The sequence below is a fragment of the Lepidochelys kempii genome, chromosome 6, assembly GCF_965140285.1.
Source record: "Lepidochelys kempii isolate rLepKem1 chromosome 6, rLepKem1.hap1, whole genome shotgun sequence".
Lineage (NCBI taxonomy): Eukaryota > Metazoa > Chordata > Testudines > Cheloniidae > Lepidochelys > Lepidochelys kempii.
Genome location: NC_136385.1, coordinates 53,694,822 through 53,718,505, shown reverse-complemented (window position 1 = coordinate 53,718,505; position 23,684 = coordinate 53,694,822). Strand labels below are relative to the sequence as shown.

The 23,684-nt window shown below is 46.9% G+C and overlaps 1 protein-coding gene across 7 annotated transcripts in view; it reads right to left on the bottom strand.

The window, feature by feature from the left end:
* Positions 1-11,470: 11,470 nt before the first annotated feature.
* PRR5L (proline rich 5 like) overlaps positions 11,471-23,684 on the bottom strand; it is an 86,546-nt gene continuing 74,332 nt past the window's right edge. For 6 of the 7 annotated variants that reach the window (XM_073347995.2, XM_073347993.2, XM_073347999.2 and 3 more), the window contains one exon: positions 11,471-14,240. In XM_073347995.2, coding sequence (XP_073204096.1) covers positions 13,858-14,240 — 383 coding nt within the window. In that variant the 3' untranslated portion in view covers positions 11,471-13,857. The remainder of the gene's footprint in view (positions 14,241-23,684) is intronic. The other variant, XM_073348001.2, reaches the window with a different exon arrangement.

Sequence of the window (23,684 nt, the reverse complement as noted above, 5' to 3'; positions counted from 1 at the left end):
CAGCCTTGGCTGACTCCCTGGATTCCAACACTCTGTTTGCTGCGAACCTACCAGAGGTAGGGTAGGCAGTCATATTTAGACTTCGCATAAAGGGCAGGTCTGTTCTGAAGAGTGATTTTTTTGGTAAAAAAGGCATCCAAGGGTTCCAGGTTTGTTGTGTGTCTGACTCCAGGGCAAATCTACTCAGTGTGCAAGTAAAACAAAATCCTTTCAAAACTCCAGCCTAATGTCCTCAACCTAGACTCAGAAAATCTAGCTGGATTTCTTCCACTAGCACCTCTAATAAAGATACTTCTTGTATCTGTCCACATGGATCCCAGTCTTGGTTCACATGCACTGCATGTATGTGAGATTAGATTCTTTTGGCCAGCAGGGTCTCCTGGAGCCATACCTGTACTCTGTAGGCATGGCTACACAGCAGCTGGAAGGGTGCATCTCAGGACAGTCAACTGCTTGGGCTAGCTTCTGAAGTATGTACACAGTGGGTCGGGTGGGATTGTGGTCTGGTGGCTAGCCCGAGCCATTTACCATGCCACCGTGGACAATGGCTCGAGCAGAGCTAGCGTGCGTCCATGTGCCTGTATCAAGAAACACCCTCCCCGCTGCTGTGTTGACACACTATATATGTCCTCACTCCCCTTCCACAGGAGGGTGTAAAGGGTAGGACAGGCTCAACCCACTCTTCTTGCTGTCTATGGTAGCTAGACAGACCTTAGTGGTGTCCACCTATTTCCCCGTAGCGCTCCTTTATTAGTATTAATATGTTAGTTACTTTAGTAATTAACATTTTATTTAGCCGGTTGGCAACATGAATAATATTTGGAAAATCTGTGGATTCTTGTACTGATTCATCGACTACCTGGCTGAGGCAAAGTCTCCAGCCTTTGTGTCCTGCCCTCACTATGTGGTGGCAGTGCCCCCGAATGATGGGCATTCTAAATGCCTTTTTTGCCTTGGAGATGGCCACATTCCTGATGAGTGCTCCAACTGTAGATCTTTCTCCACATGGACCCAGAAAGCCCACACAGCTAACCTGAGTGATCACTGAAGGCCACTTCTGACTCAGAGAATCCTGAGTTGAAAGGTTTTTCATCTTCTCATAAACAGCATTTAGCCAGTGCTCCAGTAAGCCTGGATGCTACCCCTAGTATCCACATCTCTGCAGCTACCAAAAGGCCTCAGACCCACCTAAAGGTAAAGAACAGTAAGTCCAACATCCATGAGTCAGTCAGTCTCCTTTTGCTGATTGTGGCAGAAGGGAGCACTGTTCTAAGACACAAACATGGCACTGATCACATTTCCCGCTATCATCAAAAAGAAAGCTGAAGAGTTCTAATTTCATCTTGGTACTTTCTTCAAAACCTGACCCACACCACGGATAAGCCCTACCACCTGATACACACTCTGTGGTACTATGCCCATTGATGTTGGTTGCCAACCTTTCTATATCAGCACCAGCTAGAGTGGTACTTTCAACACAAGATAGAGCTTCCACATTTAGCTGTACCTCAATGACTGACAGATTTGGATGCAGTAGGAATGGTTCTCCACCTCTTCTCATAAGGACTCAAGATCAACCAAGCGACGTCCACTCACACTCTAACAAAAGGATTCATAAAAGCAATTTTCTATTTGAGCTTACTGAGAACTTATTTCCAGGGGGACTGACTTTGCATCATGATGCCCCTCATTTGAAATCTATGCCGTCATCGGGACACTTCATCAAAGGAGAGTATCAGGTTGTTGGGACATGTGCATTTTCATCAGGTTTGATGCCAGATTTGGCCTTCAGCTCTTCAAGCATGGTTAAAATCGGTTTTATCAATCTGGCAGGCACAACAGAAATTTGCAGATTTTAGTTCCCCCACATATTTTATCCTTGCTACTCTGGTGGAAGGATTCACAAAAAGTCTGCTGAGGTATCCTATTCGCCTTGCCATCCACACTCTCGTAATGGATGCTTCCAAACAGGACTTGTGAGCACACCTAGACCATCTTCACACTCAAGGCTGGTGGTTCGTAACAGATTCTTATCTGCAGATAAATCGGTTAGAACTCAGAGCCATGTTTAGCATGCAGAGCTTTCCTGCCACTCCTCCAAAGGGATCACCATTCGAGTCCTGACAGACAATGCTAGAGCGATGCACTTCCTCAACAGACAAGGTGTAGCAAGCTCATCCCTCTCTGTCAGGAGATGGTTCATCTGTAGGATTGATGCATGTAACACCAGGACAATCTCACAGTTCTATGCTAACAAGATCTTCAGAACAACCTGGTAGTCCAACTCAGCTGGTAATGTTTCATTAGTCATGAATGGACCCTCAAAGACTCTGTCCTCAGTCAAATCTTCCTCAGATGGGGTCTTCCTCCCTCCCACCAATTTGAACATGAAGTGCAAGCCATTTTGCTCCTGAAGAGGCAGGAGCCCAGGCTCCTTGTCAAAGCCATTCCAAATCCAGTGGAACAGAGAACTGATGTATCCCCGGAGTCCTCACAAAAGTGAGACAGGACAAACCCTGCTATGATGGATAGCACCAGCAGGCCATTCAGAACTGAAACCTCGATCAGCTCGGCTCTTCCAGATGCCCCATATGTTATTTTACAGAATCGGGGCTTCATCCTATAATCAGACTCCTTATCTTTACATCTGGCAACATAGGTGCTAGCTGATTAAGTGATGTAGATAGGAGCTGCTTCACTGAGGTACAAGACATTCTGATTCCAAGCAAGACTAATGTACAGACCCAAATGGAAATGATTTTCTCCTGGGGCTGTTCAGGGTGACCTTCAACTCTGAGACATCATTCGGGAGTATTATCAGAGGGGTAGCCATGGACTATTGTCCTTGAAACATTCAAGATTCTTAATCAACTTGATTAGGGTTCATTGAGCTGCAATATCTGCCTGTCACCCTCCAATTCAAGGTCGCACTATGTTCTCACATCCAACAATGTCTACATTCTTGAAAGATCTAATCCATGGATTTCCTCCAGTGAGGGATTTTTCCCTTCCAGGGGCTCTGCAGTTTGACCTTCAGGTCCTAATGGATCCCCTTTTGAGTCTTGAGCATTGTGCTCCTTCATACCATCTCTCCACCAAGACAGCATTTTTGGCAGCTGCTACTTCTGCATTAAGAGTAAGAGATTCAGGCATTAATGGCAAGACCTTCTTACACAAAGACAAAGTGATTCTCAGTCCTCATCCTAAGTTCTTACCCAGAGTGGTCTCAGACTTTCATTTGAGTCAATGTGTGTGTCTTCCAGGGTTTTTCCCCAAACCTCATTTGACTCTTGGAGAAGCAAGACTTCACATGCTCAGTGCCTTAAGGACAATCTCCTGCTACCTCCATAGAACAAACCCTTGCACAAGTCATTCACATTCTTCATAGTATTTAGCAACAAAGCAGTTTTGACGCAGAGATGCTCAACACATATAAGAGTGCATTAAGATCTCCTATGAACTAAACAAATAAGCTCCACACTCTTATGTTAGAGCACACTCTTCTGTGGTCCACATAACCTCCTTGGCACACTTGAAGAATGTCCCCGTATCAGAACTTTGCAGGGCTGCCACATAGAGTATACTTCTATTCAGTACCATGTGCTGGTTGCAGCTACTAGATCTGCTGCCTTGTTTGATAGGGCAGTCCTGCAGTCTTTATTTACAAAGAACTTATAACAGCCACCTCCTTAGGGAGACAATTGCTAGCCAGACACCTAGAGTGAGAGCTATGTTATATTGAGAGCTATATTACAATTACTCTAAAAACAACAAACAGTTGTTACTTACCTTACAGCAACTGGTTCTTCAAGATGTGTTGCCCATTTGGATCCCAGAAGCTATACTCTTTCTCTGCCGCTACTGCAATCCCTTAACTCTGGGATTCTGTACTGGCAAAGGAACTGAAAGATAGTTGGACCCACTCTATCTCTTATAAGCTTGAGGGACAAGTGGCATGCAAGGACATGAAGGTCACAGTTGTTTGCTGACCCAAACAATCCAATCTCGCATGCATGGGGCACATGTGCACCTAGAGTTTAATCCAAGTGGATGACACATCTCTAATGACCACAGTTGTTATAGGGTAAGTAACCATTCTTCCTGCAGGATAAATTCTGTACCCAGTTACACCTTTTGTAACCCCTTGTTTTCAATTGGTTTATGAATGCCTATGTTTGCAAGAGTGGACTATAATTTTTGAGCACCTCGGTTGTTGGGTATCCTTATTTGGATATTTAGTTCCTATTTTTCACAGGTGCTGAGCATTCGACTTCCACTGAAGCCAAAGGGAGCCACATGTGCAGAGCTCCATGTTGGCTGTGCAAGTGTCACTAGGGCGCAAGTGGGCCCTCCAATTTGAGCTGTGTTAATTTTATTGATGATGCTTTAAGAGGAATGGAATTGTAAGACTACTCCCACTGTTTAGGCAATGAAGTGAGAAGGGCTGTGCCTTTGGGCTGGGGGGCGGTCTTACAGAGGTCAGGGAGTGGACAGAGGAATGGATTTAGATTTAGGGGAGCATCAGTTTTGACAGATGGGCTGTTCTTTGTCTGGAGAAAGGTGGTTGTTTTGTTCCCTTAGCTCTTGTCTCAGTGGGAGGGTGTGAGAGACAAAGTGAGAATTCTCTGGCATACTTTTATGAATCCTATGTGTGCCTCAGTTTCTCCTATATTTTTCATGGGAACCTCAGTGGGGGGAGAAAGGACTGTTTGTTTGCTTTCAGAGCAGACTACGGCTATGTTTGCACTAGAGAGCTTACAGCAGCACGGCTGTACCAATGCAGCTGTGTCGCTGTAAGATCTCTCGTGTAGCCACTGTATGCCGATGGAGAGAGCTTTCCCATCAACATAATTAAACCACCCCCATGAAGCAGCAGTAGCTATGTCAGCAAGAGAAGGTCTGCTGGCATAATTTGTCACTTGGGGGGGTGGAATATTCACACCCCTGAGGGACATGAGTGGTAGTGTAGACATAGCCTAAGAGATAGAGGTATGAATGTGACCTAGCTGTCTGAGTCTGAACAAGTCATTAAAATAGGACTGGCTGAGACTGACCTCCTATCAATGGAGAATCTGAGAAAACAATGGGAAAGCCAATGAGCAAGACATTGACCCTAGCAACCAGTGGCCCAGAGGGAGATGGTTTTCCCTACCTCTCAGCAGGGAAGCTGTTTTACAAAGATGCCAGCTCCAGAACAAAGGACTGGAGAGGTGTTGAGGTAGGGGCTAAGAGTTGGCTGGTGGAAGCTGGGGTGTCACCTGACTAAGGAGGTCAGATTAAGAGACAGAGCTTGACTGCAGGGGTTCTCCAAAGCATGACTGGGCTCTGGGCTAACCAGAATGAACAACCACTTTAACCTTCAGTTCCCTATGCTAACCTAAGGACTTTGTGTTCCAGGTGACTAATATACTGTTGAGCGTTACTGCAAATACTGGGTGAGGTGCATTAATCCCTGAAGCATCTACCAGGCATCTGTTCAGCAAGTCCAACTGAGAGAGTTTACAGGGTGAAGCAGGGCTCCCGTGTAAGGAGGCAGTGAAGCCATCTGGCCTACCCTGTGCGAGAAGAGGTGAGAGCGCTTGGGATCTGGCACACTGGTTCCTCCTCAAGACTTTTCCAAAGGTGGGGGTGTAACACCAATCCTGTGGATACGTGACATTGTACACCAGGCACTCTGTGCCAATCAGTTCGGGATAATCTTCCTTCAGCAGAGAAGCAATTAGATAACTTGAGAGCTCTTCGACTGATGTCATATTTTAATGCCAGAATATTAAGGATGGGCCATTAAACCATTTTAATTAGGGTTAAAACTACAGGTTCCTAGGCAGAGAAGCAGGAACAGCTGTTTGCTGTGTACTCACTGTGCATTGCAGTCACCCAGTGAGGCAAGGTTCTAGTAAACAACAAAGGCTTGTTCGGCTCAGAGAGATGCAGGAAACATCTGCCTGCAGGGGGCAGCATCACTCCAGCTCTCAAATGAAGTCTGCTTAGGCTGGCACACACAAACCCTTCACGTTCTACAGAGGTTTGAAGAGCTCTTACTTCAGCAGCTTGAATTTTCATTCTGTTCTCTGAAGTTTGTTAGTGCAAATACACTTCCACAGTAAGCCATGAAATGCATCTGCCAAAGGGGAATAGTATCAGTTTGTTTACTCATACAGGTGTTGGATTTAGTTCTGAGTACGGGGGCCTCTCGGTGTTGTTAGGAATCCTGTCACTTTATACAAACTTAAGCTTTCATTTTACAAAAGTAATAATGATGTAGTGCTTATGGGTACTGAAGAGAACTGCTGTGGGTTACAATTTTAAAAGCAACAGGGACTATTGTCATCTCACCTAAGGCCTGGCTAGGACAGGTTACTGATTTACAGCCTCTACCACTTACTGGAGGACAGAGACGAAGCCCATTGAGCTACATTGGGAATTAATTCTGAAGCCTACTGCCTAGAGCTACAACCTTGGCAACAGGGGAGGGATAGCTCAGTGGTTTGAGCATTGGCCTGTTAAGCCCAGGGTTGTGAGTCCAATCCTTAAGAAGACCATTTAGGGATCTGGGGCAGAAATTGGCCCTGCTTTGAGCAGGGGGTTGGACTAGGTGACCTCCTGAGGTCCCTTCTAACCCTGATATTCCTGATAACAGGAAACCCTCTGATTGTTCTAGCCAAATCCCATAGCTCTTTTACAAGAGTGGGGGAAGAGATATCCTTCCACCTTCCATCTGAAAGCATTCAAGGTACTATATTAGCTGGATTTTTCTTTCCCTTTAAGGTAGGGACTGTAGGTAGAGACCAGTTCAACAGCTGTAACTGAGCTACAGTTAACCCTGCTCCTTCTCCATCATTATGTGATGAGACAGCATACAGCTGCTCAGCTGACTCAGCTTGTGTATCACCTCCCCAGAGGCAGATCACTCAGGCCAACTTGAAATTTTTATGGAAGGCCAATAACTCTCCACATCATGATAGTAATTTTCAACTCTCCTAATATTACTCGGCTTTGCAATGCTGGGATTGGCTTAGGCCTCAGAGTACCAACTGAGCACTATAGTACAACCAAGCTGCCACAGCTGTGGGACCTAAGTTGGTCAGGCAAAGTGCATTAATCAGGACCCTCCTGAGGAAGGAATTACAAGCAGGGCAGCACTCACCAAAAACACCATCCCATTTATTACAGCATATATAGGTGAAAATGGAGGGGAGGAAGCTACATGCTGCAGTGAGCCCAACAAAGGGTAGATGCTGACCCTTTATTGGGGGAATAAACCCCACTCAGGCCAGTGAATCCACTGAAGATAGGGTATGTGATAGTTGAGGAGTCTACACCAGCTGCACCCTCCCTTCACCCTTTAACAGGGGAATGCAGCCAGCTCTAGGGTGGAAGTTGGCAGTTGCTTTACAAAGGACATTTAGAACATAAAATAATATAGGGCACCACTTCTCAAACTGTGACTGTCAGATTGCTGGCAGGCCAGGGGTGCTGCTGCCCCTCAGCTCCATGTGCTAAACCCTAGTAATTATTTTCTCAGTGTTTGGCCAGCTAGTCACTTGCTATCATCAATCCAAGGCTGTTAGAGAGGAGGGCAGGTGCTCTGTGAAATGCATTAGGAGGTGGCCATGCAACCATCACTCTTTCAAAGGGTGCCTCACATAATGGTTTGAGATCCTGCCTTTTCCAAATGAAGGCAAAGAATCGGATTATCCACATTGGGCGGAGGACAGCCCAGGAGGCCCAGCAGGGTGAGCTTTTCAAAAGCATTCAGCAGTGCCTTCATTTTGCTCCTCTTGAATTAACGGTCAAAATTCCATTGACTTCATGGGCTCCAGGCTTAGGCTAACCCTGAGGGCTGCAGGAACGCTGCCCTCTAGGCAAGTCCCTGGATATAGTGGGGGGGTTGGTTGCTTGAAAGCAGCAATGTGGCTCTGCAGGTGCCTTTGAGTTAAGTTACAATGGAAGTGTCAGACTTGGGCAGCTAACACCACCTCCAGGTCCTTCCTGACACATTTTTGTGTTAGAAAAGGGCTTGTTTTCCACTCTCTATCACGAGTTTCCTGAACTCTGCTGACAGGTTGTTTTTCACAGGAAGTAGCAATTACCAAAATGGCTCTAGCTTCAAACAAACATACACTGACCGAGTCAACAACACCGGGCAGCAGCAACAGCTGGAGCTTAACTCCAAAAGACGGAGCAGCACTTCCTCATACTGCTCTGAGGCAGCTGCAATGAGGATGTGAATGGTAAAGCTAAAACTCTACTAGTGAGCCCCTGACAGCGGCATCCAAGCAGCAGGAGCAATGTAGATGCTGCACCACCACCTGGGACACACACACCCCTCCCCCACGTCCTAGGTGTCAGCCCGCACAGCCAGCTGGACCTCCTTATGAAGGCTACCCAGAGGGGCTTTGCAGCTGGGACAACTAAGGGCTGCTGATAAGGCCCATGGAGCCCTTCCAGAGAAGTGCAAAAAGAGCTGGCATTTGTCAAGCAGCAACTATGTGACTATACCAGGTGCTGAAAGAGTCTATGAAAAAAAATATGCATTGCTTTGCTCCTGGCTACTGCCTCAAGCCCAGGCACAGCTGCTAAAAGGATCATGGTTGCCCCCCTTCCTTCTCCAAATCACCTTCCCCACCATTTACAGTCCTCATCCTCCCTTTCCAACTCCACTTTGGCCTTCAGCCAGACTGTTGTGTCAGCTGATGTCCCCTTCACTCCATGTACGGTACCAACCCCACCTCCTACCCCTCCCTGCATGGAACCACTAGATGTTCCAAAGTGGGGAGAGGGAGGGTTCCTGACAAACCCTAGCCCCAGAGATGCCCTTTCCATTCCTTCAAGGGGAGAACAGCAACTGGATGAAAAAAGCTCTTGTGAGTCAGGCTAGCACTCTTCATTTCAACAGAACGATGCTTATTTACACCAGCTGATCTTCTCTAGCTCTTCCAATGCATCTTGCATCAAGAGGGGGTGACTCTGTCTTGTTCAGCACCAGCCCATAAACAATGAACCCCTTAAGCATTCTTCGTAACAGAAAGGTCCAAGGCCAATTTGTGTCCTTTGCAGTCAGCTTTAGGTGGTCCAGAGCAGGGCCATTGTAAGGGCCTGCTGCACTAGGGTAAGTTTCGTTCTAACCCCAGAGGGTGAACACCTCATTCCACTGAGGTCAATGGGAGTTTTGTCAATGGCTGCAATAGGGTCAGGACTACACCCTATGTGTTGAAAAGATAACACAGGCTGGCAGGCAGTGGGGCTGGAAGTACAAGTTCCCTTGGGGCTGCAGTAGAACTGCATGGTTCAAAAACAATTCTGTATAAAAATTTTAGCTTTCTGAGCAAAAGCAGACACCCGTGGCTAATGTAAAACAATGTGAAGTGAGTCAGAAGACTGTCAACACACAAGCAATCCATAAAATGAGAGTTTTCAGACTACAGCAATGGTTTTCAAGCTTTTTTTAGTGGTGGGCCCCTAAAAAATTTCAAATGGAGGTGCGTCCAGACCCCTTTGAAAATCTTAGACATAGTACGCACACAAAAACCACTGTTCTGTAGGTTCAATATAGTGTTGCGGGCTTCGACGATTTTACTCGCAAGGTAACCCCAGCACTAAGATGGAGAAGGGTGGGAACCTAAAGAAAAAGTACTATATGAAGGTCCTTCCAAACCCAGATTCAATTCGTGTGCGATCAGGGACAACTGAGCTTTAATAGCAACAGGACTAGTACATTTCAAATAGATACAAAAGCCCCCCCTGCCCTGCCCCCACTCCAACCCCTTCCCCAAAGTCCCCACCCCAACTGCACCCCCTCCCTGCCCCTATTCCAACCCCTTCTCTGCCTCCTCCCCTGAGCGCACATCTCCCTGTTCTTCCCCCTCCCTCCTGGAAAGCGCTAAGCTGGAAGCGCCAGGAGGTAGGCAGAGGAGCGGGGACATGGCACGCTGTGTGTGTGTGGGGGGGGACAGGACAGGGAGGACAGGACAGCAGGCGGGGAGCTTGGCGGGCCACAGTAAATAACTCTGCATGTTTGAGACCCCCTGGTCTAGAAGATACCATCAGAGATGCTTAGTTTTGCAGTTCTCAAACTGTGAATTTGTGTCTCCAGAGATAATAAACAGCAAAAATGTTTTAAAATAAATAAATAGCATATAGAGGTGAGAAATAACAGACCTCAACCTTATTGTCCCTCTGCAAATTTGTGTACAGAGTCAATCCCTTACCTCTCTCTAAAAGTGCAAAGTTTCAAAAAGTTCAATGAATAGAAGATTGTTGGGGGCGGAGTAGATTTGGACAGGAGAAGAAGTCTGGACATAAATGTGAGAACTGAGGGACAGAGAGTAGAAACAAAAGAGAAACTGTCTGAGCAGCATATTCCAGAAGTCTTTCTGAGTGTAGCCTCTATTGATTTGAGATCTACCAGACCATTCTCTCACTAGAAGGGAAAAATCTATAATGGCAGTGGGCTGTAAAAGAGACCCAGTTTGGGAATAAGAACCATTCAAGAAATATATGTTTGCTGATGATGGTTTAAAGAAAGTCACACCAGTGAACTGGTGGAAGTGACTTAAGCACTTGGATTCAGAGACTGTTGAAGTGATCATCTCACTTTTAACAGCAGTAGCTTCTTCTGCCGGTGTAGAAAGAATATTTTCTTCCTTTAGACTAAATCATTCCAAATTGAGAAATCGTTTGGGACCTGAAAAAGCAGGAAAGCTTGTTTTTCTTTACCAGATTATGAACACACAGGAAAATGAAGGTGAAGACGACTGAGTTAGCTGCAGAAGCCAGTATTTTAAGTTTCATATGTTGACCTGGCTGACCTAGTCAATTTAATTTTTGGGTTTTTTTTTTAAATATTTCATGTAACTATTTTAGTTAAAAACAATTTTAACAAAAACAAACCTGATTTTAAAAAAAACTTGGAAGTTTAACTAAATTCAAAAATTCATATGCTTGTTTTGTTAAAATATTGTATGTTTGCTGTTGAAGGAAAAAATCCAGAATACAGTATATTGTTGTTTTAGTTAAATAAAACAATTTAAATATCTATCTGGTGATTTCTTCTCCTAATACAGCCTGGCAAGAAAATCCTCCAAATGTTAATGATTAACCTGTTGAACTGGAGATAGTTCACCTCCCAGTGACTTCATAAATATCTGCTTCAATTACCTTTGGTAAATGAAATAACCAAACAATCATTCATTTTCTGAGATAGCTGTAAAACTAACCTGAAAAGTTTTCAAAATACATCACTTTAAAAATGTATAGTGTGTGCCTTCTAAAAACGAAACCTACATCTACTCTGAGTTGTGAAGCATATGTATTAAGGTTATAACACCCAACCAAAATGCACTTTTATGTAGAAATCCATGATTAAATCAAGTCTTCCTGACTAGTGATTTAAATCATGATTTAAATCAATTTGATTTAAATCATGATTTAAATCAATTTGATTTAAATCATGATTTAAATCAATTTGATTTAAATCAAATCTACCCTGAGGGGAAGTCTTTGTAATACATGCCATTGGCAATATTCTGGGCTTTGTCACAGTCCTTAGGCAGCCTGGGTAAGCTGCCGTAAATTAGAATAGACACCAAGGCTGCTCTCATTTACACTGGGTGGCACAGCCCAGGCACACAATCCAGGTAGAGCAAGAGTGGTTTAAAGCCGCTTTTGCCCCTCCTCCACATCCGATGAAGTGAGCTGTAGCTCATGAAAGCTTATGCTCAAATAAATTTGTTAGTCTCTAAGGTGCCACTAATACTCTTTTTCTTTTTGTGAATACAGACTAACATACTATTCAGGCTGCTACTCTGAATTCTGTGCTGCTCCTCCTTGGGAGGCTTGAACATAAGTAAAACCCTAAAACCCTGGTCTACCAAGTCCAAACAGCTGGTTGCATTCCCAAATCAGTGCACTTCTGCTAAAGCCAACAGTGACACTCCAGTCAGCTTGACCAGGGGCAGGAGCAGGCCCTTGTCAAATGCATTCGTAGACCTACAGTTACCAACCACAGGAGCTGCAAAGAGCTCCAGAGCTCAGGGCTCTTCCCTGGTATTTCTGATGCTAACAGCAGCCTCGTAAGAATCTCTACTCCCGACACTGTCCGGGCGATTGAGACCCAATCCTGAGAGATGCCCAGCAATCTCCACTTTCATTGAATGGGAATGGAACTGTGCTCACCACCTTGCAAAAGCCGACCTTACACAAAGTCATTACCTATAGCATGAGAAATACAAAGCCCTGAATTCAGGTCCTGGCAGGTTGAGAAAACCTTTCCACTCATGGATTTATCTGTTATCTACATGTGCATGTTGATGACCATGGGGACATCAAAGAGGGTGCACATCGGGGCTGAACATGGGCAGGCAACGCTCAGAGATGATGGGGCGGTGTCGCCTTTTTAAATGGAGCCTGAAATTTAAAGCAGCTTGTAATTACACTTACAATTCTGTTTAGCAAGACATCAGCAGAATATCTAGGGGGATTTGTGGAGCAGGTTGACTCCACTCTTATGGGAGCAGCTTCTGGAGTACCTACCGGTCCCTCTGTAGCAGTGAGAGTGGAATGCATTGTATGCCACTGTCAGACAGACACTAGCATTGCTTAAGAACTGGACCAGTTGTAGCTTTCCAAATAAAACAAAAGCCACTAAAACCTAGCTGCAGACAGGACATGCAAGGGATAAAAGAAACATTTAGATGAGCCAGCTATCATCAGAGGTCACAGCACTGCATGGATTTGCAACAGAGCTAGAGTTCCTGTCTCTACACCCAGATGGTTATCTTTGGTTTCATAAATTCTGTAAGAGCTAGAAGTTCAGGCACCATTCCAAAGCTGATTTCCCCCATGTCAGCTCCAGGGTTCGACCCATGGATGCCTGGGCTCAAAATGCCACTTTCAAGTCACCTTTCCAATGCAGGAGCATACCCTCAGTTACCATATTGCCCCTTTTCTCTTGGAAGCCACCTGTTTAGGTTTCTCCTTATGATGGAATCCTGACAATGCTAGCATTTCTGACAGTACGCCTGATGCCAAAGTCCAAGTAGGACACGTGGGACCAAATCCTACCTCCATTTACTCCCCATAAGACTCAACTGACTTCAAAGGGGGTGCACACTGGGGCTGAACATGGACAGGCAATACTGTCAGAGGAAAAACCATTCAGAGCTTTAGCTCACTCTGTTTTGGGCTTCTTGCTAAGTCAGATGAAGTCTCTCCCATGTATGCAATGGGAGCAAAGAAGAAAGGAAATCCCACCCCCACCCGCAGAAACCACAAAGCATCTGGGGCGGAGTTCTCCACAAGACTCACAAAGTTTAATCCCTGAGTACAATACATTTAAAAGAAAAACCCAACCCCAGGCATCACCATCCTAGCAACAGAGGGCAAGGACCAAGTGAGCTTTTAGCCACAGTCCTCTCCAATTGCTGCTGGAAGTTGGAGGAGGGCTCCATTTAATGAGACCAAGGAGTTCGGCATGAGATTGAAAAACGTTCAGATAAATTTCTTTCACAAAAAGGAAAAGGGAGGGAACCTGAGGCTACAGCTGTGGAACTTGGATGTTGAGCAGCTCAGGAAGGAGCTCTACAGAACACAGAGACAGTGGCATTTAACACTGAAACCCTTGCAGTCCTGAATGCTCTGCTGGGAGCAGCCTGGTACCTCCACTGACAATGATCCTAGAAAGTCAGATAAAAATCTAGGGCGCCCTTCCCAAGAGACATGAGAACATAGACTGTTCCAACAACATGAGCAAATACATCCCCAAGGCTCATGTTCTCCAACATTCCCAGCAGGAATACAACCGCCCATCGTCTGGTTTAATGCACATGGTCCTCTCTCCTGGAGGGGACATCCCTTCTAGCTGACAGATGTGCAGTTCAGTTCCGTAGGTTCCTGCCTGCCCGTTGCTACCAGTCCCTCCGGCCCATCAGCGATACTGGGCTCACTGGAGCATTGCCTGTGGCTGAAGCTGGGCTGCAGGAGGAGGCATTTGTCACTGTTGTCTGGTTCTTCTATCACGATCCCTGTGTGCATTATGGAGGCCATGGCCAGCAGCTGGATATCCGAGTGAGCATTGGCGACAGTGTGGCGACGGATGCTGCCACATTTCTCCAAGTAAGCCTCGCCCTCCTGCTCCGTCAGTGGCGTCAGGGCCATCTCGCTGGGCTGCCGAGCCGTCATGCTATGGGAAGAGTAGCTCAGCAGGTTTGCCTTGGGACGAGATCTGGAATACCGTCTCTCTAGAAAATAAAAATGAAGCAGGGGAGAGATCAGCAGGGCATAGATAAACCCAATAGCATCCTGCTGAATTGAAGAGCTTGCCTGCAGGTATCCTGAAAGTGCATGCGTCAGAGGCCAATGCCACCTGCTGGGGAAGTGGGACAAAAACTGGCAGGGAGTTTGCAACTCAGACACTTCTTCAGTGTCTGGATCTGACTCTCCTCTTACTTACGACAGTGGGAATCAGGTGTAGCTGCACTGAAGCCCATGAGTGAACTTGGGATAAACACGAGTGGTAAACAGGCTCCCTGGGGGAGACCGTCACGGCACAAATGGCATCTGCGGGCCCAACGTCCACTGAAAGTCAATGGGAGTTGGATGCCTAACTTCCCTCCTCAAGTGTCTTGAACGAAATCCCCCGAGAGGATTTGGGGAGCCATTCTTTTGGCCCAAAAAATGTATTGCAAGAAAATGCTCTGCCATCAGCTAAAGTCAATATGAAACATATTACACTTGTACGGTCCACTCTTTGGGGCAGGGCACAGGTTGTTTTGTCACAGCTGCCCACACCTGTGGTGCCAGCACTAGCCTTGTGCACTTTACAGATTCCATGTGCAACAAGCATGTCACTCACTGCTGCAATGTGGCCACTTCTGGGGTGGGACACAAAATGTCATGGAATCTGAGGCCAGAAGGGACCACGAGATCATCGAGTCTGACCTCCTGTGTTTCACAGGCCACCACCAGCACCCATACACTAAAGCAGGGACGGGCAAACTTTTTGGCCTGAGGGCCGCATCGGGTTTTAGAAATTGTATGGAGGACCGGTTAGGAGAGGCTGGGCCTCCCCGAACAGCCAGGCATGGCCCGGCCCCTGCCTCTTATCCCCCGCCCCCCGCTTCTTGCCCCCTGACAACACTCCCCCCCTCCCCCCAGGACTCCTGCCCCATCCACTGTCCCCTGACCGCCCCCAGAACCCCTGCCCCCGACTGCCCCCTGCCGCCCCATCCAACCCCTCCTCTCATTCCTGACTACCCCCCCATCCAACCACCCCTTCTCCCTGTCCCCTGACTGCCCCCGGAACCCCTGCCCCTGACTGCCCCCCGCCGCCCCATCCAAACCCCCCTCTCCTTCCTGACTGTCCCTCCGGGACCCCTGCCCCATCCAACCACACCTTCTCCTTGTCCCTTGCCTGCCCCCCGCCGCCCCATCCAACTTCCCCTCTCCTTCCTGACTGCCCCAGGAACTCGGAGCCCCGCTGCCTAGAGCATTGTGCCGGCGGTGCAGTAAGCTGAGGCTGCGGGGGAGGGGGAACAGCAGGGGAGGGGCCAGGGGCCAGCCTCCCGGGCCAGGAGCTCAGGGGCTGGGCAGGAGGGTCCTGCAGGCCGGGTGTGGATGCAGGGAGAGAGAGATGGGAAGGGGAATCCTCTCTCCCCTCCGCAGCCAAACTGCACCCCAAACCACTCATCCCCAGCCCCACTCCAGAGCCTGCACCCACAGCTGGAGCCCTCACCCCCTGCACCCTAACCCTCTGTCCCAGCCCTGAGCCCCTCATCCCTGGCCCCACCCCAGAGCCCGCACCCCCAGGCGGAGCCCTCACCCCACCCTCCAACCTTCTGGCCCAGCCCTGAGCCCCCTCCCACACTCCGAACCCCTCGGCCCCACATTACCTCCATATTGATGCACCTAACAAAATTCATTCCGCACATGGGTGGGAAAAATTAGAGGGAACACTGCTCCATACCCCACTTTTTTTTTACAAAAGTGGGCATTTGTCCCATTTGCTCTTGTCCACTTTTGCCAAAAAAGTCAGGCCATCCAGGACAAGGCTTAAAAAAGGATGTATGTTCACCCTAGCCAAAGCAAATGACATCCAAGGAAACTAGACTATTATGTACCACAGGCAAAGAATAGGAGGGGCTGAGGTAGAGCAGTGCCCAAGGCCCCCACAATTGCAGGGAAATGGTTAAATGAGAGATACCCAGATAATCCTAGCAAGTGACCCACACCCACACACTGGAATGGAAGATGACCCCACTCCCTGGTCAGTGCCAATCTGACTTGGGGGGAAATTCCTCCCTGACCCCACATTTGGTGATCAGTAAAACCCTAAGCATGTGAGCCAGCGAGCCAAGCAACTGAGACAGAGAATGTTTGGCACCACCTCAGAGTCCTGGCCCACGCTGCCCAGTATCCTATCTCCAGCCGTGGCCAACAGTTTAGGACGAGAAGTGAAGAACTGAGTGTTCAGTTAGAACTGCTGGGGGAATTCTAGTATGCAGAATGGAATGACCAGAACAGCCAGGACTTGAGGCTAACACATTCTCTGCATAACATCCCAGAAGGCTGAAAAGAGTCCCTTAATTTTAAACTCAACATCTAAGATGTCACTTCCTGCACCACAGTGCATCCCACCAATGTTCTGAGGCACTGATTCACTACGGACTTTGGTATTTTTAGGAGTTTTAACTCCTATGTCCCTGCTAATTGCCATTCAGGTAATTCCAATCTGCATAACGAAATTCCCCCAGCAGTTCTAACTGAACACAGCATTCTTTCTCATCTCCTGCCCTGAACCATTGTGCAGAGTTGCTATACATTGTTAAATAGCTGGTGTGCGCGACCCCAGAAGTGGCTGTATTCCAAGAGCAGATAAAGTGGATCCCTGTATCTCTCCTACCTATGACCTAAGAAAAAGTCAAGGAATAATTAATTCTTAAGCAGCAGTTTTGAGATCCTATAAAATCTGTCCAGCCAAAAAGTGAAAAGCATGAGAAACAGAATAACAAATTGCAAAGCACTAGTCGTTGAAGATTATGAAACATTTCTGGAAGCTTGCATCAGTAAGAAAGGCACAAAACAAACTTGATATTGTGACAGGGAAGGATGGGGGAGCAGCCAAAACTCCACCACTGGCAGCAGCCAGGCTATGACAAAACTTCACCCTGATGCTGCCAATAATGCACTCATTCAAAAAGGTTCATTTCAGGCTTCAGAGAATGGTAGAATCAGTTTTAGGCATGTTACAGGCACAGTAAACGCATTATTTCAGACCCAGCTCCAGCTAGCCCCACTGCAAGCTGGATTGGGTATATGGGAGAGTTGTAGGGGGTGTCCACATTAGCCCTTTTCTCCTAAAATGTCTCACCATTCCCACCACACGTGCAGCTCCAATGGTAGTAACAATGAGCAACACTATTGCAGACCGGCCACAGCACTTTAACCACTGGGTCACAGGCACCAAGTCCGTGGGAAAAAAAATAGTGGGTGCTCAGCACCCACTAGCCATAGCTATTCAGCAGCAGTTGCCGATCAGCTGTTTGGGCAGCTGCCACCAATCAGCTGTTTGGTGACTGGGAGAGGACCTTGGGGGAGGGCAGAGAGCAGGGAGCAGTGGGTGGACTGGGCCTTGGGGGAGAGCTTAGAGCAGGGTGGGAAGAGGCCGGGGCCTCAGCGGAGGGAAGAGGCAGAGCAAGGGTGAAGCCACCGGGGGAGGTGGGGTGGGGGGGAGGGGGCAGGAAGAGGGCTGGACCTCAGGGGAGGAGGCGGAGCAGGGGTGGAGTGCCCCCAGGGAAAAACAAAACTCCGTGCCTATGCCCTGGGTCATATAAGCGTGCTAGTGTGCTGCTGGCTGCGAGTGCCTGGTTTACCCTCTTGCTCCCCAAGGGAGGAGTGGTCACTGACGGATATTTTTTTTCATAGGAAAATTAGTCTAGCATAGACAAGACCTAAGTTACACAGTGGTAATTGGCAGTCGCTGCCTCTCCATCTTTCCTGGTGAGACAAAGCACTTAGGTCTGGAAGGGACCTCCCTGGTCATCGAGTCCAGTCCCCTGCTATCACAAGTAACCACGTCATATCAGCCTGTTCATAAATGTATCTAGTGCCATCATAAAACTAGTTAGGTTGTTTGCCCCCAATACCCCTACCGAGAGGCTGTTCCAGGACCTCACTCCTCCGATGGTTAGAAACCTTCTAATTTCCAGCCTAAGTTTGCCCATGGCCATTCATTCTTGTGCCAACATTGTCCTTTACCTTAAATAGCTTTTCTCCCTCCCCGGTGTTTACGCCCCAGTGTATTTATAGAGAGAAATCATATGATAGCTTCTGCTTTTCTGACTGAAGTAAACAAACCCAAAGGTTGACACAGTGGGAGACAGAAGCCAGTGCAACTGTTACTTAGCTGTGACTTCAATCCCACTAGACTTTAACCCTCTCAGGCTTGACAAACCCCAAGGGCCAGGAGGCAAGGTAGCTCAATTGCTTTTCAGGGGGCAGGTTCATCTCAACCCCCACAGTTTACTGTATTAGTACTTAGTCTCCAGGAGATCAAACTGAAGCTATGGAAAATGCTGCCCACTTCCCTGATTGTTTTGTTGCAGGTTCTGCCTCAGAAGATGGAATTTTGGTTCTTTTCTTTGTTTCTAAACACTCCATTTTTTATAACTGTTATTTTCTTCATTATAGCAAGGCAGATTTGAAGACTACCCAAGCCCAAGACAGTTCACCTGGCAAACTCACAGCCAGAACAAACAGGGGACTCTTAACACAGGGAGAAAATTCACAAGCAAATAGGCCTCTTGTGTTCACTTTAAAATTTACTCCTCTAGGAATAAACTGGGATTTCAGTGTGTGTAAATGTTCGTTCTGTTTAAAGAGGCCAGCCTGACAACCCTGCGGATTAAAGTCCTTCCAGAGCAAGTCCATCAAGGAAAGCCTCCCCACGAACCATGATGCCCCTATGCCTGAGACCAACCCCAGGCCTCAAAAGAGAGCACATTCGCCTTTCTCTCCTCGGCCTCTCTGCTGGCGATTTCTGTGATGTGGGCAGCCAGCCAGTCCCCACCCACATCTGCTCTTACATGCTAAATAGGGTCAAACCTGGTCAGAATTTGGATTGGAAGATTTAAAAAAAAAAAAAAAAAAAGTTGCAACAAGTGGTGATAGTGATTCAACGGGTGGTGCTCTTAGTTATCCCTAAATCAGTGCCCCAGCATGGCTATAGGGTGCTTTGCTGCTGTCCTTTATATGAGGATTAAAGCTGAGGTGCTTGTCAGCCTTCCCAAGGCATCTTTTGCAAGAACATAAGTTACTGACATTTGGCTACCTATCACCAGTGACTGAACCCCTTCTCCTGTGTTTTCAGTTGGAGAAGTTAAATCCTAACTCTCCCTGCTAAAAATTGTTCTGTACAGCTGCTGATGCAGACGGACTGCTGCATTCCACCCCACAGATTGCTGCATTTCACTGATTTCTTCCTGCAGTCTAAAATGCTTTGGGATGAAAAGTGGTGCTCAAGTTGGTATTATGAGCTAGCTGCAGTGCAATAGTACATAATGGGAAGCATATGACAACAGACTTGATAACCAAGCAAAGTAGATTTTAATAGAAAGGGACAGCTTCAAAAATTACAGGGATAAGATCTCCCATGCCGCTGGAACTTTCTAGGACTGAGGCTGTTTCAACTGTAGGTTACTCATTTCAGTTAGTTGGGATAAGGAGAGAGCTGAATGGCAGCATTCTACTGGGCCAGCATATGACCCCACTTTTCTAAATTAGATTTTGCAGTGGCTTCATATGTCTCTCATTTGTTTAGAACTCTGGATTCCATACCTTCAATTATCCCTCCCGGCTGCCAGCTTGGAAGGACAGCAACAAAGGCAGCTAGAAAACCTCTGTGAAGCTGGCAAGTAAGGCCTGAGGAGATCTCTCCAACCCAAATGCAACAGAGCAGATAGTTACACCAACTGGAGCCTGGTGAAGGGACAAGAGCCCATTCAGAAGTATTATAGAGGCAAATGAATATATTAAATGAACTTAAGGGAGGAGAGATGGTCCAGTGGTTAGGGCCCTAGCCTAGGACTTGGGAGACCAGAGTTCAGTTCCTGGCTTTGCCACAGACTTGCTATGTGATCTCAGACTCAGTCACTTGAGCCAGATCTACAAAGGCATTTAGGCTCCTAACTTTCATTGAAATATTATCATTGATTTCACTGGAAGTTAGGAGCCTAAATACCATTTTGGATCTGGGCCTGTGTCTCTCAGGACAGATCCTGAAAGGTTACTTTGGCACTGCAACCCCTAATGGCTACCTGGTCTGCTGCCTTGTGGAATACTCAGCAGGCACTTAGGTGTTCAAAATACAGAGGGAGAGTTGGGCTAAATCCTGCTAGAGAAAGGGCTCCTCAGAAGCCAGCAAACTGAGCAGGGGGCCACATAAACTAATACAGGAGGGAAATATTGGGGAGAGGGCAGGGTTTACATGACTAAGTGTCTGTCCTGATGCACCAAGTTGAGAGAGAAGGACCTCTCTCTGTGCAGGATCCTCAGCTGTGAACTCTCTCCTGGAAGTAGGCACCTAAGGCAGCTTAGAACCTGAGCAACTGAAATCCTCCCTCTCCTGCTCGTGCTTGATACCTCTTGTGACATTCTATACTGCAGGGGCGTGTGCTGTAACCCCCATATTCATCATTAGTATATAATTGTGATATTGCACAATAAAGCATGCCTTGTAAGGTACCATGGGAAAGGTTCTGATCTGCTAAAATGCTAAAATTTAGCTAAAATGCTAAAAGGTTCTGATCTGCTAAAATTGTTCCAGCTAAATATGTATATCATTAGTGCATATGAAGTTATAAGATTGTGTTGTACGGTTGTCACTAAAATATGCTGTGAGTTTGGGAAGCACCCAGATACTAGCGCCCCAAAGACAATAACCAGGGGGATAACCAACGCCCAAGCGGATGTCAAACAATCATCAACAGCCGTTGTCCACCAAGGGAGCTACAATGACTCACTTGCACAAGGCCACACCAGGGGAATTAACCTTGCCTGGTGACTCAGCAATGCCCACCAGATATGCCCGGACTTATGTTCTCCAAGCATTTGGACTAAGAGTATAAAACAGAACACTGTGGCCGTATGCTTTGCCTTTCCTCCTCCCCCCACCTATGCTGCAAGCAACAAGGACACTCAGAAGACCGAAGACTCCAACGAAGGAGACTGGCTCAGGTTTCAAGGGTGAAACCTGTGTATTATGAACTGTAACATCCAGTGGGGTGAGAAAACTGCTTGATCTAAATACTGTCTAATGTCTTACAAGTTTAAGATTTAGATTGTGTGCTTATTTTGTTTTCTTTGGAAACTAATTCTGACTTTTTGCCTATCACTTATAATCACTTAAAATCGATCTTTTGTAGTCAAAACTTGTTTTACTATGGAGAATTAAGGGGGAACTAGGGCATAAGCAGCTTTAGGAGTGCCAACTGGCAGAAATGTAGGCACCTACAGGGTCAGGTGGCAGGGTTAAAATGGAAGTTTTGAAAATGTCAGTGGCACCTAAAGGAGGATCTAGGCCTCAGTTCCCTGACTGTGAAATGGGGGATAACGGCTCTTCTCTACCACACAGGGGTGTTGTGAGATAAATAAATATATTAGAGATTGTGGTGGGCTCAGATACTAATGTAATCAGGGCCACACATGTACTCCAGAAGGGATCACACTGTAACAAGTGCTGGAAAGGAACTAAAACTGCCCTATTATGAAAGAAGCTAGAATAATTCTTTGCCCATGTCTGTACCAGGAAATGGGTGGCCTCAAATTACAGCTATGAGAGGAAGAGAGAGCAGTGGATTCACCTGGGCAGATGATGTGTGGAGAGGTGCTAAAAATAGACAGAGGGCAGGGAGTTTGGTGGCCCTCAGTTGAAACAAGGCTCATCTCCTCTTGGCCAGACTGAGGAATTAGTATGGCTGCCACCAGAATTTGTTAAACCTGATTAGACCAAGGGTCCAGCAAGTCTAATATTGCCACCAACGGTGGCAAACGTACTTCAGCCCATTTTGCTTTGTTCTCTCCTCAGCACCACGCATTGCTCATTATGCAGCATGCCATCACATCAAATCCATAACAACCAGCCAATGCTAGTTGCAATGTACCTAGACAGTTGTGTATGGCTGTCATTCAGAGGAGTAGGAGAGAAGAAAATTCCTCCCTGGCCCCTCGAAGAGAGTACTAGAAGGTTCTCTGGAGTGCGAAGCAGAGTTCGGACACATGCGATGCCAGAGCCCTCACCTTACCCCTTCTGATCTTCAAAACTTTCCTGCAGGGCAAGACTCTAGAGTAAAAGGTGTTCTGGTTTTTCATTTCTAAAACTCAATCACCCTAGCTTAGAGCCAAGGACTGAAAACCAGGATGAGTTTGGGCTCGATCCCAACTCGCTGTGCAGAAGGTGAAGGGAGCGCTGGCTGTGAGTATGGACAGCATTACTCATGGGCTTATAGGAGGTGATTCAAACCAGAAACAAGGCTGTATCTCACATCCTCTCAGAAGCCACACAAGATTCTGCCCTGAGGAAATTCTCACAAATAGCTAAGCTGGGATTTTAGTTCACGTTTTATTTGTTAGGAGCGAAATAGGAACTTGAATGGGAGGTTTTTGGAGGGAATCTTTAGATACATACCCAGATGAACACTGACATTCCTGCCAAACAACCTCTCCATATTGGGTCAGTCATGCAGTTCCACCTGGTGGGAAGGCTTATCTTCTTCCCCATTTATAACGCAAACACTTGTTTTCTGGGGCAGCTGGATCCGGGGTCAAGCTGTGGTTAAGTTATAAGGGACAGAACTACAAACAGGAAGGGGGGGGGAGTGGGTAAGGCAAGAGCAGCAAAAGAGAACTTGAAAGACTAAGGGAGGCTAATCTCTAACAGAGTGTTGTTGCCAAGATCCAGCCACATTCACAGTGACAGGTTGTTGTATGACAGGACAGAAGTAAAATGGGTTCGCAAGGGCCGAATCCAGCCCCCCTATGCTCAGGCTCTCATATTCTGCCTTCCCTGCCAGTACCACAGTTTATCTTTGTAAAATTGCTGCTTTTGGTACTACTCCTACAGTATCCCCAGTCTCCATCATCCCCTTTCATTTCGGTTCCGATTGTATTCCCTGCCCATTTTAAAATCATGTTTAATGTGAATTGACGGTAGGCAGATTGACAACCCTGGAGGCTGAAGTCCTTTCTTTACCTATAGCAGGGGCCTGGCCCATGCAAACTTCCTTATCTCAAAAAAAAACAAACAAACCAACTCAGTTTTATTCCCTAATCCTAACCTGGAAGATCCAGCTCTAGGGAGAAGAGGTTAATTCAGGCTCAACAGCCCTTTTATTCAGTCCTTGGCTCCTGTTGAGAATGCAAGTAGACCCAGAGTCCAACTAATCATTTCGCAGAGGCTACTACAGTGCTACCCAATGACATGGATCCCTCTGGATTTCAGAGCTGTTATGCTGCACATTAAGAGCCCAGATTGCTACCTCTTGGCTCTTCCAGAACCAGAGAGAAAGGAGCCTGCAGACTAGGGAGAGGGTTTTTCAAAATGTGTGTGTGCTTTTAAAATGCCAAGATAATCTGGGGAAGAGTTCTGCTCTGCTGCCAACATTGTGTAATGAAATCACAAGTTTTCCCTT